The sequence below is a fragment of the Heterocephalus glaber genome, unplaced genomic scaffold (genome assembly GCF_053883595.1).
Source record: "Heterocephalus glaber isolate CG9 unplaced genomic scaffold, H.glaber_assembly_v1.0 deba00000331, whole genome shotgun sequence".
Lineage (NCBI taxonomy): Eukaryota > Metazoa > Chordata > Mammalia > Rodentia > Bathyergidae > Heterocephalus > Heterocephalus glaber.
The window spans coordinates 35,715,245-35,731,913 of NW_028258142.1; the positions used below are offsets into that span (position 1 = coordinate 35,715,245).

The window sequence follows — 16,669 nt, forward strand, 5'->3', positions numbered from 1 at the left end:
GATAAATACAAGCTCATGTGGTTTTGAAGCAAGAATTCATACTATATAGATTGTGAAAGAAAAAGGAAGAAAGAAAGGAGAAAAAAGAGGGAGAGAGTGGGGGAAGTGAGGAGAGAGAGAGTGAAGGAGGGAGGAAAGGAAGGATCATAGGCAGTGCCAGAGAAAGTGATGGAGGTGGTTATGTATCATTGGGCCACGTAGGTTGAATAATAGCTGGCCAGGGAAAGTGAGCAAGGGTGTTCTAGAAAGACTAGTCAAAAGAGTAAGAGGATCAGATAGTTTCAGGGAAACATTTGTTGGCCCTGTTAAGGATAAACAGGCTGGGGTCTGTTTTGAGGCTTGTTGCCATGATTTCTCCCTATGTGTCATACTTAAAAGGTAAATTAAAATTTAAATTGTTACTCAGTTGAAATTGAGATAAGGCCTTTATTACGAAGAATAATATGAATACTCATAGAAATAGATGAAAAAAATAAATTACACATACTGTTATTTTCTGTCTCCTTAAGGTTCTTTTTTTAAGTCCTTATCTGATAATAGATCCTACAGTAACATTAAATTAGAGTCTATTTAACACTGAGTAAATAATGAGTTTGTTTTGATGTATATGATGAGTGAGATCTCCCAAATTCTTACTCTTCCTGTTGACAAGTACTGAATCCTCAGTTCTATTCTATTAAAAAAATAAGTACCTAACTCAAGGAGAGCTACAAATAGTTGGCAAAAATTATGCCTATTAAACCTCGCAGTAACATGTATTTTCTGTTGTGGTGTGAAGGAGTCTGTCTCAGTGACATCCTCCTGTGCAATTCCCTTATGAAATGATTGCTCTTTTTATTTAAAAAAACAAATAGCCATGTGTGGTGGCATGTGCCTGTAGGCCCAAGAGTTTTGGTCCAGACTGGGCAACATAGACCCCTGTCTCTTTAAAAAAAAAAAAAAAATGACAAGAAGAGCTACTGTTAGGAACCTTAAAAAGATTTTCCTTATTTTTATGTTTAGTTTTAAGTAATAACCTTGATTCTGTGTAAATCACCCTGCAGTGATGATAGCCTTGGCAGTGGCTGTGGTAGGGCATGGGTTACTGTTGCTAACTAGTTTATCAAACTGACTGTTGAGATCTCCAAAATGCCAATCTTGAGATCTGTCAAGTTTTGCTCATGCAAAACTTGGAAAATAAAGGTAATTAGTCATGCTCTGATAAATTTACTCTTTCACATCAGCTTGATATATGTGCATTTTTTAAGGTATTCTTCTGTCACGTTGCTATACCCATAGAACTCTTAGTAGTTTGCTCTTACAAAATACTTATGTGCCGTATGTAGCCATAAAAGCCAAACACCATCCGGAGTCTTTCTTTTGGTCCCCAGAGAGCAATTACAATTGAAGCACCAGTTTTCCTTATGATCATTCCTGTTGTCCCCGATCACATTGCAGCTGCTTGAGTGTGTGTGTGTGTGTGTGTGTGTGTGTGTGTGTATTCCCTTTCAGACATGGACAGCCAAGCCTGCCACATGGCCCTCAGCAGCCTCTTTATGGAAGTGCTAATGATGATGAACAATGCAACCATCCCAACGGCTGAGTTCCTGCGGAGCAGTATTCGGACCTGGATTGGCCAAAAAGTCCATGGGTTGGTGGTGCTGCCTCTTTTAACAGCAGCCTGCCAGAGCCTGGCTTCTGTTCACCACATGGCAGAGATTACAGAAGCCTGCATCACTGCCTACTTCAAGGAAAGTAAGAGGATATCATCTTCTCTTCTCATTGTGTTGGTCTTTCCCAGGAAAGGTTAAAGTCTTTTCATCAGGAGGTATCCTTCCAGACTTCCCAGGGAAAGATGGAGACATATATATGTATATGTATATGTATAAATATTTTTTTCTTTCCCCATAAAAAAAGATCTGTAGTTAGCATGAAGACCCATAAAGAAAGATCTGTTCTTAGCATGAAGACCTCTGGCCCATGTCTGTTGGTATAATCACACATTTCAAGGGAGAAGAGCTTAATTTATTTTGTATTGGTTTTAGCATATCAGACCGGTTCTATTCTGCTAGGCAGAATCATAGTCCTCAAAATAAATGTTGTACACCAGAATCTCTATACTAATGATTTACTGTGTTAAATTTCCCCCTTTTGGGTCACTTTTGGTAAATGAATTTTCATAGAATCTTTTTATTTGTTTCTTGTCATGTTCTTTAAACTATATGAAGGGGTCACTCTCCCCTGTGCCCCACCGTTCCTTTTATCTTTCTTACCTCTGCCTCTAAACTCTCAGACTCTTGAGACAACTTAGTCTGATTAGTAAAAGTTGCTTAGAACAGCCCTTCTCAACTGTGGTATCCAGATACACATACTACAGATAGTGAGAGAGAAAAAAGGATATCAGGGCAAGAATCCAGTAAAGGTGCCTAAAACCTCCCATGTGTCTTATCCTGACAGTCCACGAACCATCTGTGTCCACCCATGTTGTGCATGTCTCTATGTACCCAACCTTTATTCTCCCCAAAAGTTAAGAACCGTTGGAATAATACTCTTAAATTTTTGTTACTAAAAATCAAAGTTTCTATCAAAATAAGAGCTAAGCTTTGGTACGTAAAATATGTATGATGCATCAAGTGATAACAGTTTTCCTTGGAGAAGTGCATTTATACATACTTAAAAATAGTTTTAAAGTTAAAACTATTAGATGACCACTGCAGAAGATGTTAATGATCATAACATGATGAGAAAGGTGATTTATAAATATGCAGCCCCAAGTTCTGACTTCCTAATCCCCTCTAGTGGCATTGAGCATGAGGGCTTTTCAGTTGAAGTTCCAGGGTACATTTGACTTTTGTGGTCTGTAGGATCACTGCGAGAATTATTGTCCTAACATGAAAAGAAATATTTATTAGAGTTGTTAAATAATTAGACTTTTGCGTATATTATGATTCCTGTCTTGTTCTTAGGCTCCCTCAATCAAAATTTAGGATGGGGGCCCATCCTCGTGTCTCTTCAAGTTCCTGAGCTCACTACTGAAGAGTTCCTACAGGAGTGCCTCGCGCTTGGCAGTTACTTGACTCTGTATGTCTACCTGCTTCAGCGTTTGAACAGTGAACAGACTTTACGGAATGAAATGAAAGTGCTGCTGCTCCTCAGCAAGTGGTTGGAACAAGTGTATCCAAGGTACATTGGCCTGCTGGCTGCTGTATCAAACTTGTGTTTGATTAACTTGGAATTTAGTGTATATTTAAGGGCACAGAACCAAGTGACATGTAAAAAACTAACAAGGTTATGAGATATAGTGATACTTATTTGGGACAGATTCTTACATTGATCGGCTAATTTTCTGAGCAGATTTTTTATGTCCTAAAATAGTGGCAAACCTATGGTATGTGTGCTGCAGTGGTCTGTTTATATCATTGAAAGCTCTAAAAGGTTCACCATCACCATTCTAAAACAAGCATTTTTTAATCACCAAGCTTCAGTTTTTCTGTGTTAAGTAGAGAGAATAATCCTTAGCCTAGGGTTATGAGGATAAAGTGAAATTTTTGAACATAAAGCCAAGACACAGTATTTCTGGCATGGAGTAAGTGTTTGATAAATGGTAGCTGTGACAATTCTGTTATTTTAATAACATTAACATTTTATTAACATCATCACCCAAGGCTTTTTTTTTTATTAGTACTGTACATGGGTATAGTATATAATGTTTACATTCTTTGTGGGAAGTTGGTACATGTACATAATAAATCTTAATTCCTTTTTTCATCCATTTTCCCTTCCCTCCCTCTTCCTTCCCTTGAGCCCCTTCCTTTTTTTTGGTACATGTTTGCAGTATATAATGTTTATATTCCTTGTGTGGAGTTGATACATATACATAACACATCCCGATTTCTGTATTTCATTTCTTATCCCTTCCTCCCTCCCTCCTTCCTCCTCCCTCCCTCCATCTGTTGATCATCTTCCCCTTTGAGAATGATTTATCTGGAATTCCTCAAAGTAAACTAGAAATTCCATTTGACCCGCTCTTCCCCTTCTAGATATCTTCCCCGAAGAGTTAAAGACATCATATTACAGTGATACATGCACATCCATGTTCATAGCAGCACAATTCATAATAGCTAAATCTTGGAAGCAGCCCATTATGTCCGTCAACAGATGAATGGATAAAGAAAATGTGGTATTTACACACCATAGAGTACTACTCTGCCATAGAGAAAGATAAACTTGAGTCATTTGTAGGAAAATGGATGCACCTTGAGACCATAATGTTAAGTGAGATAAATCAAACACACAAGCTTAAATATCACATTGTTTCTCTTATATGGGAAACTGAAAAATAAACAGCTTAGGCTTTTAAAGTCCTAACAATTCCCTTTACATCAAACTCAAAGGCAGACTTTCAGTTAAATGTGAATGGAAAAAATCCACTTCTGATTTTATTTCTTCTGGTATCTCCCACAGCTCCTCACAGGAAGAGGCAAAGCTGTTTCTGTGGTGGCATCAAGTCCTACAGCTGTCCCTGATTCAGATGGAGCAAAACGACTTGGTCCTGACAGAATCTGTTGTCCGGATTCTGCTCATGCTTCAGAATAGGCAGAGCCTTGTGGCTGAGGAAAGGCTCAGTTCGGGGATTCTGGGGGCAATCGGGTTGGGCCGGAAGTCACCCTTGTCCAACAGGTAAGGAACACCTATTGCTGTTCACAGTAGGCTTCTGATGTGACACGGGAAACATTGAAGTCTGATTACATCTTTGTGTGCCAAAATAGCATTTTTTTCTTGCATAATGACTTTATTTTTAAGTTTAAATAGTATATTTTAGTAGTTTCTCCTATATTTTGACTTTGTAGCTTAACTGCAGTACTGATTTCTTTTTGGTTTTGAGCCAAAAAGTGATGGTGTACAGGTAGGTTAAAATACCTTAGGCAGAGCCGGGGATTTAGCTCAGTGGTGCTGCCACCTGCCTCGCAAGTGCAAAGTCCTGAGTTTGATCCCTGGTACAAAAAACAAAATCCTAGTCAGTCATCTGCTTCATTGTGGGCACTTAATCCTCTAGAACTTGTGAGGGATTCTAGTGAACCCCTAAGTCATTAAGATGTGTTGAGGTCTGTTAATAAGTAAAGAGAAAGAAGTCTAGGTCTTGTTGCTAAAAATCTCAATGTGTGAAAGAATTTGCCATTATCTTTCTATCCTATCTTGTAATACTTATTTATATCATGTTTTTCTTTCCTTTTTTCTTTTCTTCCTCCCTCCCTTCCCTGTTATCTAGCTCTCTTTTCTTTTTTCCCTCTCTTTCTTATTGAACCCCGGGCCTCATGCATGTTAAGTACACATTCAACCACTGAGCCACATCCCCAGCTTGTGTCATGATTTTATTTTCAAGCCTGTCAAGTGTTGAAAGGAATTCTCATACAATTCTGGACCTCAGTCTTCTTGTGGGATAGCTTATCATATTGGGAGCCACTTATTCTACACCAGTTAACCTCATGCTTCTTTATTTATGGTGAAATTTGGCAAAATTCTTATTTTTCTACTTAAATTGGGCTTGTATATGTTTTGCTTGAATCAAGTCCTTTTATTCCTTTTTTTTTGGTACCCAGGATCGAACTTGGGTCCTTGTGCTTGCGCAGCAGGTGGTGAAACCACTGAGCTAAATCCCCGGCCCAAGTCCTTTTATTCTTTTTAAAAAGTTGTGGAAAAATATACATCATTTAAAATTTACTACGATAACCATTTTAATATGTACAGTTCAGTTACAATACAGTCATAGTACTGTAGCCATCACTGTCAGTTTCCAGAACATTTTATCACCCCAGAAGGAAGCCCTGTACCCATTAAACAATCACCTCCATTCCCTTTCTCTCCTTAGTTTCTAGCAAACACTAGTTGACTTTATGATTTTATGTATTAAATTCTACTTGGACATTTCATAAAATAGAGTTATATAGTATGTGGCTTCTGGTTCGGCTTCTTTCACTTAGTATAAAGTTTTCAAGGTTCATCTTTATTCCTTTTAAAAATGGCTGAATAATATTGTCATGTTCATCTGTCACATTTTGTTTTTCCATCCATCAACTGATGGACATTTGGATTGTTCACTCAGCTATCTTGATAATGCTGCCAGAAACATTAATGTACAAACCATTGTTGGCACAACTGTTTTCAATTCTTGTGGATATGTACAAAGGAATGGAATCACAGGGTCATGTTACAACTCTGTTTTACTTATTAAGGAAGTACCAAACTGTTTTTCACAGCACCTGCACCGTTTACATTCCCAACAGCCATATATAAGGATTTCAGTCATTCCACATCTTTGCCAACACTTTCTTTCTTGAATCTGAAGTATGCACACATTTTGGGGGTGGTAATAATGGAAGGGAAGATTAAAGCTGTTTCTTGGATCATACTTGATTTTCCTGAAGAGGCTTACTATATGGTAGATCTGGAAGTGCAGTTATCTTCTTTTGTTTTTCATAGAAAAGACTTCATTTTTAAATGCTTACTTGAACAGTCACTTGCTTCTTCTGACCTCTCCCTGACATCCCAGGTTCCGAGTGGTTGCTCGAAGCATGGCTGCCTTCCTTTCAGTGCAGGTTCTTACAGAAGACCAGATCCGTTTGAAGCCTGGCCCTGAATTACATCTTAGCCCAAAAGCTCAGCAGGTCAGTAAAAACAGCTTAACACTTAAGGGTTAAGCAGTTTTGTAGCACACCTTCCGCAGAAGGAGGGGAGGTGGCAGTTCTGGCCTGCACACTTGACGGCATGATAGTGTTCCCTTTGGTGTGCCCTCTCTATTGGAAGATAGTTACCTGTTTTGTAAGTGTGAATGTTGGCCAGTGCTGGAATAACCCAGTAGCAACAAAATGGCAGCTGTGAGAAGTTTACAGTTTATTCTAAAAACGTGGCTGGAGACGTGGCAGTGATCCCATTCCTGTAACTTGTGGCAGGTGGGTGAGTCTTCACGAGGCAGGTGGGGAAGCCTGTGAGATACATTTCAGGCTATATTTGAGGAGTGTTCTACTTTCCTGTGGCCCCCAGATGTGGAGCATCATCAGCAACTTGCTTTAGCTGTGGCCACAGGTCACCGGCCCCCTCTTTGCCTACCTTCCATCAATCACACTCAAAGTAATGACACTATGCATGTCCCTTGCATACTTCCGTTGGGATTTTCTAGACTTGGAAAAAGCCATCATTTTACCAAATGATTAATGTTTTTTTGTTTTGTTTTATTTTGTTTTGTTTTGGTTTTGGGTTTTTTTGTTTTGGGACCTTGTGCTTGCAAGGCAGGCAGTTGAACCACTAATCTAAATCCCCAGCTCTCAAAACCATTAATCTTATGCAAGCTATCACAGTGGACCATTTGGGGGGCTAAATTTTAAGAAAGGGGTGGAGAGAGACATTATTATTCATGAGAGTGTCTTGCGCCTCCTCCCTGCCACTGTTATTTTGGCAGTATAGGGATTGAACTGAGGACCTTTACATTGAACTACTTCCCTAGCTCTTTTTAAATTTTGATATAGGTCTCACTAAGTGGCTAAGTTGCCTAGGCTGAACTTGAACTTTTGATCCTTCTGCCTTAGCTGCCCAGATTGTTGGTATTACAGACATGTGCTACTACACCTGGTTTTGGCCCCTTTGATTCCTGTTCTTAGATTGAACTCTACACAGCCTTCCTGGTAATTTATTTCTAAGCTTCCATTTCATTTACCAGGCTCAAAAGAAAAAAATATTCCTTCCTGGTTTTCTGAACCAAGTAAATTCCAAAATGTAATAGATATTTTCTAGTGTTGCAGTTCCCATCCCTGGGACAGGAAGGGACCTGGGGTGGGTATGCCCCACTGGGGAGAAGATGCTTTCAGAACCTTGAGGTTGGATGAGTTTGTGTGTTGGGAGAACAAAACCCCACCCCGAGCACTCCTCTAATTTTTTGCTTTCTTCATGTATAGTCTCTTCTCCTTCTCTTCTATGAAGTAAGGAAAAATTAAAATTATGGAACCATAGAACATTTTTCTTTCTTCATTTCTTTGAAGAGAGATGTGAGAACATTTTCTCCCCTTAGCTCTGTAGTATTTGTTATGTGGAATTGGAAGGCACTGACTTGTACTTTATGCTTGTTGGCTGATTCAGTGACCGTATCATTTACCTGTGGCAGCACTTAGCTGTTTTCTTTAGAATTTCATTCAGTTAGTCAGTTTAATATGGTACTATTTTCTAACCTAAGAACCACCCCAACAGCTAGACTACACAGGTCTCACCTTAGTGAGATGCACCTGTGCCTGTGGTTTCCTATTGAGCCCTGAGAAGGGAAGGTGCCAATGTTTGGTGGGGAGGACAGGGCAGTTTCGGGGAAAATAGGTGTGGCTGGTGGGCAGTAAGACCAGCCTAGCTGCTGCTTGTGGCTCTTGGCAAGACAGGGTAGGGAGATAACAGCACTGAAGGAGGCTGCCAAAGGAGAGAGGGTTGAGTTGCAGGCTTCCCTCTGGTCTGGGTTAATCAGCGTCTGCCTTCTGAACTCCTGACTCTGGTTTTGTTGGCTTCCTTCCCCTGAGGCTCATGGTGGAACCAGGTGATCCTGGTAGGTCCGTTCTATCTGGGGTACTTGGTGATGTGCATCTGTAACCTGTTGTCTGTCTTGTCTTCTAGGCTCTGGCTGCTCTTGAGTCCATAACACTGAGTAAGCAGTATATTGAATACCAGGATCAGATATTGCAAGCTGCCCAGTTTATAAAGCATCCCGGACATTGTCTCCAAGATGGGAAAAGCTTCCTGGCTCTTCTCGTTAATGGTCTCTATCCTGAAGTGCATTATTTGGATAACATACGATAGTAACACTAAGGCTCCTGAAAAACCTCATTGTTGTTTATGTTTACATTTAACTTTGCTTTGCAAAAGTAATTGCTCAGTTTCACTGCAGAGCCCAGTTCAACCGAGAAGTAGTTGACTGGGAGCCATTAGCTAGTTCTTGGGTGTGTGAGTATGTATGCTTGCATGCATGTGTGTAAGTTCTTATCTCTTAAAACTTTCTGGGGGCTTTTTAATTATGTTCATCACAAATAGTTCCACTTGGGTACCGAACCACTAACAGTTGGTGAATGTCCCAGTCACCTCACAAGGCCCCCAGATAGAGTTCTTTATATGTCTCCACTTCTCTCTCCCATTTTATTTAAATGTCAGGACTCCTGTGCCAGATATGACTGCTTTGGGAGTCATATAGAGCCCTTTGTTTTGAACCCCATTTATATTCTTCCAGTGTAAAAAAGTCAACTTTGAGAATTTCTGCATCTCTCAAATGTGAGGAGATACACCATCTTAAAAGTATGTTATTTCTCTCAGAAGGGATATAAAGATGCTGAATTAGTGAAAGTGAGGCATGTGCAAAGCATGGCCACTTACTCTTGATTATAGTGGACAGCAGAGATGGTGACATGCCTGCTTCCATTAGCCGTGTATGCCCCTGGAGGAGCCCCTGTTGGACCTGGGTGACGAGGCTGGTGCTCTGTGATGACCATGTTGTGCACACGTGTTTTATTTAGTCCACGGGATGGGGAGTGCAGACTGGGCTGACTCCTTCCAGCTACCAGGTCCCTCCATTCCCTTGGGTTCCCCTGTTTATATTGCTTCCTTGGCCCTGTTGATGTTGAAGTCGCAACCCATGACAGACACCAGGTTTGCAATTTGAATGCCCCGTGGTCAAGAAGGAAACTGGGGACTTAGTTCTCTATTGCCTGCTTGTTTCTTCCCTCCACGTTTAAACTCAAATGAAGCTTGAGGACCTGCTGAAATACTTGTCCTGGAAACTGGGCCAGGTTGGGAGAATTTCTAAAATTTACCTATTTTGAATAGCCATGTGCCTTCTGTCTCTTTTAACCATTCATTATCACAACTTGCCTACAACTTTGCATTGTTCTTTTGATATCTTCTTGCTCATATTATTTCCCCTGGGAATTAGCAATTTGCCTTCTGTCAACATATTTGTAATTCTGTCAACTCAAAATGGATTTTTTGTTGTTGTTGTTCAGCTTAGATAATGTGTCTTTGTTTATGATTTGTCTTTAGCCCAAGAATATTTACCTAAAAATATCTAATGGGTCACCAACATCTCTTAGAGAGAGATAGGAACATAGTTAACAAGATGCTACTCTCTTCCCACATGTCCTTTCAGAGTACTTCCCCTCACATTTGGAAGTTCGTAGGATCTCTTCTTTATTGGACAGAACAGTTCTGCCTTGGAGCTCTGACAAAGAACATCTCTGTTCAGTGTCCGACTTTTGTAGGCCACGGGGAGTCATCTCACAGGAACACATCTTATCTTCCCTTATTTTTGTTTCTCTCCCTTTTCAAATCAATCATCTTCTCCTCCTATACATCAGAAAATTTTAGAAGCTGTGGACAGTTTAATTGGCTGATTTGGCAGCAGTATTTTAGGACAGGAAATACGTGCTGTTTTCTTTGAGGAGGATGAAATTATTGATATCCTAGAATGTGAAATGTTTGAGTGAAGTATGCACATTTTAAAGATAATTATGATTAATCTTAATTTTTGAAAGTTTATAATATTTATAAGGTACTTGATATATAAAAATTATTAAAAATAAAATCAATCTTTGGTTGTGATGGATTCAGATCTGAATTACAGTAATACCACATGAACTTGGGAAGTGTTCCTGTTAAGGTTGATGTTGATTTTATGCCTGATGTCATCTGATTTATTTCGACATTATAACTTTGTTTTCAGAGAGGGTCAATAAAAGTGCTTACTCTTTACTGCTTCACATCTAACATAGGATTAGCAGGGTTATTAGTCCTAGGTTCCTGGGCTAAGAACGGGCTTTCCAGACACTAGGCTAGTTGGGAGCATGGAAGCCTCCAGAGAGGAAGGCTGCAGGCAGGCCATCCTGCCCATTGCTCGCCTGGGAATGCGCCTTTGCTTAAAAAGACTGTAAACCTCCGGAGAGCACAGGGCCACACTTTCAGAGGCAGTGACTGGTGCTGCATGTGGATATTGGGATGAAGCAAGACCAAGGCCTGCTTATGGGCTGAATGGTGTAGAAGGCAGACCATTGCATGCTCAATTCCTACACTGTGGCCAGCAGTGTCTAATACTTTCTGGGAGAAAGACAAGGCAGGTCCCAGTGAAAAGTGCCTCTTCCCCATTCATCGTAGCTCATCCTGCAGTAGAAACATGAGGTAGAGAAGTGGCTTGGATCCCCCCCATTTCCTTGCTCCACTCTTGATTAGAACAGTGAAACACCCTGGACAATACAGGGTGTTAATGCAGAGAGGTCCTGCCACATTACTGCACAGTGTGACAGTAGCAGGTGGAACAGGGGCCCATAGTCCTGCACACTTGCTCTCAGCTCCCCACATGGCTGGTTTCTCAGTTTCATGATCAGTGTGTTGGCTCAGCCACTAAATGCCTCCACTTTATCAAGGTTATGTCTAAGTCTCTCTGTTCTTTTATATGGAGGAAATCTAGTGCAGAAAATACAACCCTCAACCTCACCCTAGCCTAACTTTCCATGTTCCTCATGAGTAATCACTAAAACCAACGTGCCTGTGTCTTACAAGTTAAGCTTGTCTGTGCCCTTCTTCTACTTGAATGAAGGTGATACACTTCATTTCATTGAATTTTTTCTTCCCAAAACTGCCTTTTCTGGAACAGGAAGCAAATGTTTTGGGATCACAGACATGGAAAGTGAGAGAAGGCAGTAAATACTCCTAGGCTCACCCTTCTCTCAGTGGGAATCCTCAGTCTCCCCTCCATTGGCCAATGTCCTGCGCTCATAGTCCTGCTTATACCAAGCCAAGATGTCTCCTTGTAATGTTCCCTTATTGGTTGTGGATCTTCCTGGAAACATTCCAAATAGGGACTGTTCTTGTGCTCCCCTCTCAATAGACATTTCTCTTCTGGTCACATCTCTGACCCCACTGACCCCCAACCTTTAGTCCTTTCCAGGCTAAATGCCCCAAACTCATTAGTTGTTTTCCGCCTGATGTTCACTTTTCCATGGGGAAAAATGCCCAAATCCCTCTATGTTACTGTGCCCAGGAGTAGCAACGTCAGACCTAGGACCAAAGAAGCATAGAGGGTAAAAATTTTGAGTCATCATTTGTAGATGCCAAGAGTGCTTTGTGGTCTTTTCGAAAAGCCTTTGTTGTCTTGATTGCCTTATCCTGGTTCCTGTCCTGGCATTAGTCACACTTGTGTGGGCCCAGCAGTGCTGTTTATTTACGTCTCTGAACACAGGTAGTATCAGCTCTGACAGTTGCAGTGTTAAACTGTAGTAAGTCCAAACTCCAGACCTGGGGCTACCACCTGCTGGTCACCTTGCATGTTTGCATAAGGAGTAGGCATTCCCTCTGCATCTAAATCTTTTACTGCTGTCTGCTCTTCATTGTGGGCCAATTTTACAGCTTATTTTGATTTAGTAGCTGATTGTTTTTCTGCTCAATTTTCTTGTCTTATTAAGCAAAATGGAGAATACAGTGGGAAATTAGTGTGTTGCTTTACAAGAAAAACTCCCCTTCTGTGATCTTCCATTTGTGTCTAGATCGAGCTGGGTAAAGCTCTCGACTTAAGAGAGGGGCACTGGTCCTCACTTTGTTCTGCTCTACAGTGATGATGTGTTCTAGAGCAGGCTCAGGCATCCTGTGGTCTAGAACATTTCCTTCACTCTGGATGGGTTCCTGATTTCTGATGAGAATAACCTGAAAAAAATTAAGCTACTGATCTTATTTTGGGATAATGAATTTGCTAAGAAATTTTGTTAGTTATAACTTACTTTTTAAGTGTACCAATGTAATATCTTTCACTGAGCACTGAGAATTCTTTTAGGGATTTAAAAACCACTCTGTTGGAGATAAGTACTTTAGTGTATTCAACTCTTCCTTCCCACTTGTCTAACATGACCTTTAAAAATCCACAGTGTTAGCCAGGTGTGGTGGCTCATGCCTATAATCACAGCTGTCAGGAGGCTGAGGCAGGAGGATTGCCACATGTTCAAGACCAGCCTGAACTCCATAGTGAGACCCTGTCTCAAAAACAAAACAAAAAAACTCCACAGTTTTATTTTGGTCATTAAATGTGCAATATTTACTTTTTCCTTTCTCAACATTTTACATGCTTATACAAAGAATGAATTTTTATATAATAGTGAGAAACAGGAAGAAATGAGAATTGGTTAAAATTCTGAAAATAAACCACATTCTAATTTAATTTACCCATGGTGGGCCTTTCTCATTGTTTTGGGCAAGTTGGTTGGCAGGTCTTTTCATATATAAATCACACTAAGAAAAATTTTAAATTAGGAAGTTTGTGATGGGCAAAATCTTTTGTAATATCTACCACAATGGTAAGGCCGCTCATTTCAAAGAGAATTTATAATTGGGGGTTAGGAGCCCATTGGAGAGATCAGGAGAGCCCCTCACGTTACCCAATGTGGCTCTGCCGAGGGGCCCAGTTTAGAGCTGCACAAAGCGGGGTGGGAGTGGGGAGGGGTGCTGTAGGTGGGCAGAGCTGCCAGCAGAGGGCAGTGTCCCTGTTCACGGCCTGCTCTGCAAAATCTGCCTGCAGTGTTGGTGTGCCAGGGAGTTTCTTAGTATTAATTTTCATGAACATCTACAAGACACCTTAAATGGGACAAGGAATACTGGGAGAGTCTGCACATTCCATTTGGGATTAATATCAATTCTAGAGTCCCCGGGGCGGCCTTCTGGTTGTAGGATGTGTCTCCTCTGTCCCTCTGGGTGTGGCTTCTTTTTCCAGATAAAACCACAGGTTTAAGGGTTGGGGAGTGGCTGGTGAACAGACTTGTGTTCCTGGGGTGCTAGGTCAGGAAAGTGGAGAGCTTCAACCCTGTGCCCCGTACCGTGTTGAGAAGTCTGATTTTGAAAACACCAAGTTGTCTAGGTCATTTCTTTCCTTGATTCCCTGGCCTTCAGGAAAGTTGGTGCAACTGTGATGGCTCAGGGTGTTGATTGTGTCTCTGGCCTTTCTTGCCAGCAGTAGAATCTGAGTGCTTCGAGAGGGCAGATGGGGGTGGGCAGGCGGCTGTGTTCCACCCAGATATCTCACAGGGACAGCCCAGGTTGAGTGCTGCCCCTTAGCGTCCTCACCCCTGCCCCTTGGAGCAGCTGCTTTATCTGGAGGCCAAGCGGGAGGCTCCATGTGCACAAGGTGCACACTGTTAAAGGAGGGACACCTGTCCCTCAGCGTACTCCCACAGCCCATCACTGCCTGAACTGCTGCATCAGAGGCCTTCGAGAGCATGGTGCTTCTGCTCCCAAGTAGCCCAACTGCTAAGAGCAAATCCTGCAGGAAGGACTGCCGTATCGTTAGCCAGTACCCCTGTACTTAGGCACCATGAAACAAACGTCAGGCCTGTCATGGAGTGAGCCTCAAATTTCTGCTTGCCCAAGAACCATCCAGACTCCAAAAGGATCCTGGTTAGAAGCAACAAGCTAAAGAGGATATTTGGAGGACAACTGGGAGAAATTTGGATGTGGACTGTAAGGTGGTGTTATGGCTTGTGTCTAGATGTTTCCCCAAAGTCTCATGCAATCCTAGATGGGGCATTTCCACAGGTGGCTGAACTAGAATGTGTGATGCTAAGATTAAGGGTATGTGATGACTAAGTCCACTGATTGATTTTTCCAACCCTAAGCCCAGTAGCCTAGTTAGAATGTAAAAGGGGCACAAAGAAGCTGTTGTTGCTTGTAATTTGGTGCCTTCTGTCTTCTGCCCACCATGAACTGTTTCTCTTCTGCACTGCCCCCCTGCCATGCCACCATGCCTTGGTGCCAGCTGATCATGGACTGAAACTTCTACAAACTGTGAACTGAATAAACCTTTCCTCCCTTAACTTGTGGGTGTTGGGTATTTTGTCTCAGCAATGAGAAAAGTAACTGAGGCAGGTGGTATTGCTGAATTACTGTTGATTTTCCCAAGCATGGTGATAGTATGGAGGAGAACGTTTTTGTTCTTTGGAGGTGTTTAGAGTGAAGTACTGCAGTGTCAGAGCTTACAGATGATTTACACACACACACGCACACACACGCGCACACAGCACATAGTGAGAAATGAGTGGTGAATAGAGTGCTGGGCACATGGGTAATCATCTTACTTTTTCATCTTTTTTAGTGTGTGTTTAAAAATGACCACAGTAAAAGTGAAGGCAAAGTCACCTAAAGAACTTGCTTATAATTCCAGCCTCCCTCTCCAAGCTTGTGGTTCAGTGAATCCAAGTGGTGCTCGGAATGAGCATTCGGACAAGCTCCCCAAGTGTTCCTGACCAGGTGCCCCTTGGAACTTACTGCAAGACACTGCTCCAAGAGCCCTGGCCGCAGCCCAGAGCATCCTGGCTCTGAAGAGGGCAGTGGTTGCATGTGTGAAAGAAGACTGCTAAGTAGCACATGCAGGCCAGCAGCGCCCTGCACCCAGCATAGGGTATGTTACTGCTCCAGCTTTGGCCTCACCCTACCTCTACCCTCCTGCTCTGGCAACTTCTGGCTATGCTGCATCTGACTGTCTGTCCCTTTGCTTAGAATGCCTTCCTTTCTTACCTCCCAACCTCTACTCTCCCCTTGGCCTTCTCTGTTTACATAACTGACATGTACTTTCCATGAATCTTCTTCCAGGAAGCCTCCCCAAGACGGGAAGTTACCCCCAGATACCTCTACCCACACATGATTTTCCATTTACCATATCACTCACTTGAGAGCTTCTGAAAGGTCTCAGTGTGGAGCCACCAGTACTGTTCCCAAATGTCCCTAGTGTTCCCTTTCTGAATACCATGTGGCGTTGCCCTGCTCAGTCTTTTCTGACTGAGCAGGGCACATGGCTAGGTCTGGCTAATGAGCTAGACCACTTGTGGGAGGGGCTCTGGAGGAGTATGAGTGTGGGTGTGGGTGTTTGTTACTGAGAATCAAACCCAAGGGCCCTCTACCACTGAGCTACACCACCAGCCCTTTCTACTATTATTTATTTTGAGACAGGCAATTTTCCAGGAAGTTCTCAAACTTGGAATCTTCCTTCCTGCCTTGGCCTCTTGAGTAACAGGGATTCACACCCAGCTCCCTCTGGAGGATTCTTCCCCCAATCCATAAAAGATGATGGATTCTGGGACCTGGGTCTCTGAGTAACAATGGTGCAAAATCTCTCTGCCAGTCTGCAATGGGCCTGTAGCATTGGCAAGAAATAAACTCATTGTTTTTACCCGCTGCTTTTGGGGTTTGTGGAAGCACAGTCTAGTCCATCTTGGCTGATACAGGTTACTTCTTCATTTTTGTAGCCTCAAATACTTTGTCCAGTTCTTAGCACGAAGCAGATACATAAGCAATAATTCACATTACAGTTTTTTTGGGGGGGGGTTATGAAACTGGCTTCAAAGAACAAGCAGATGTTCTAACACACACTTTTGTATCCCCAACTACTTCCCTGGTGATACAGGACACCCTGGAGGTGCCCAAATGTCCTTGTGAGGAGGCTATAGATGTCATCTTCTGTGAACTCTTAACAGCTCAGGCAAGCTGCTGGCTGGATCCCAGTAATGAGCTGCCATCACCCACTTGCCCTGGCAAAGGCTGTGTGTGTGGGGGGGGGCTAGTGAACCGCTCAACCCTCAGAGCATCTCCTCAGAAAGGCATCATGGCCAATTTAGTCCACTGTTCACCTGGTTCTCAAGCATGT

General features: G+C 42.2%; 1 protein-coding gene across 3 annotated transcripts in view; it reads left to right on the forward strand.

Annotated features, from left to right (window-relative positions):
• Positions 1 to 10,600, forward strand: part of Epg5 (ectopic P-granules 5 autophagy tethering factor) — a 109,096-nt gene extending 98,496 nt beyond the window's left edge. For all 3 annotated transcript variants that reach the window (XM_004855081.3, XM_013075928.3, XM_013075929.3), the window contains 5 exons: positions 1,492 to 1,734; positions 2,946 to 3,162; positions 4,444 to 4,659; positions 6,530 to 6,644; positions 8,626 to 10,600. In XM_004855081.3, coding sequence (XP_004855138.1) covers positions 1,492 to 1,734; positions 2,946 to 3,162; positions 4,444 to 4,659; positions 6,530 to 6,644; positions 8,626 to 8,808 — 974 coding nt within the window. In that variant the 3' untranslated portion in view covers positions 8,809 to 10,600. The remainder of the gene's footprint in view (positions 1 to 1,491; positions 1,735 to 2,945; positions 3,163 to 4,443; positions 4,660 to 6,529; positions 6,645 to 8,625) is intronic.
• Positions 10,601 to 16,669: the final 6,069 nt, after the last annotated feature.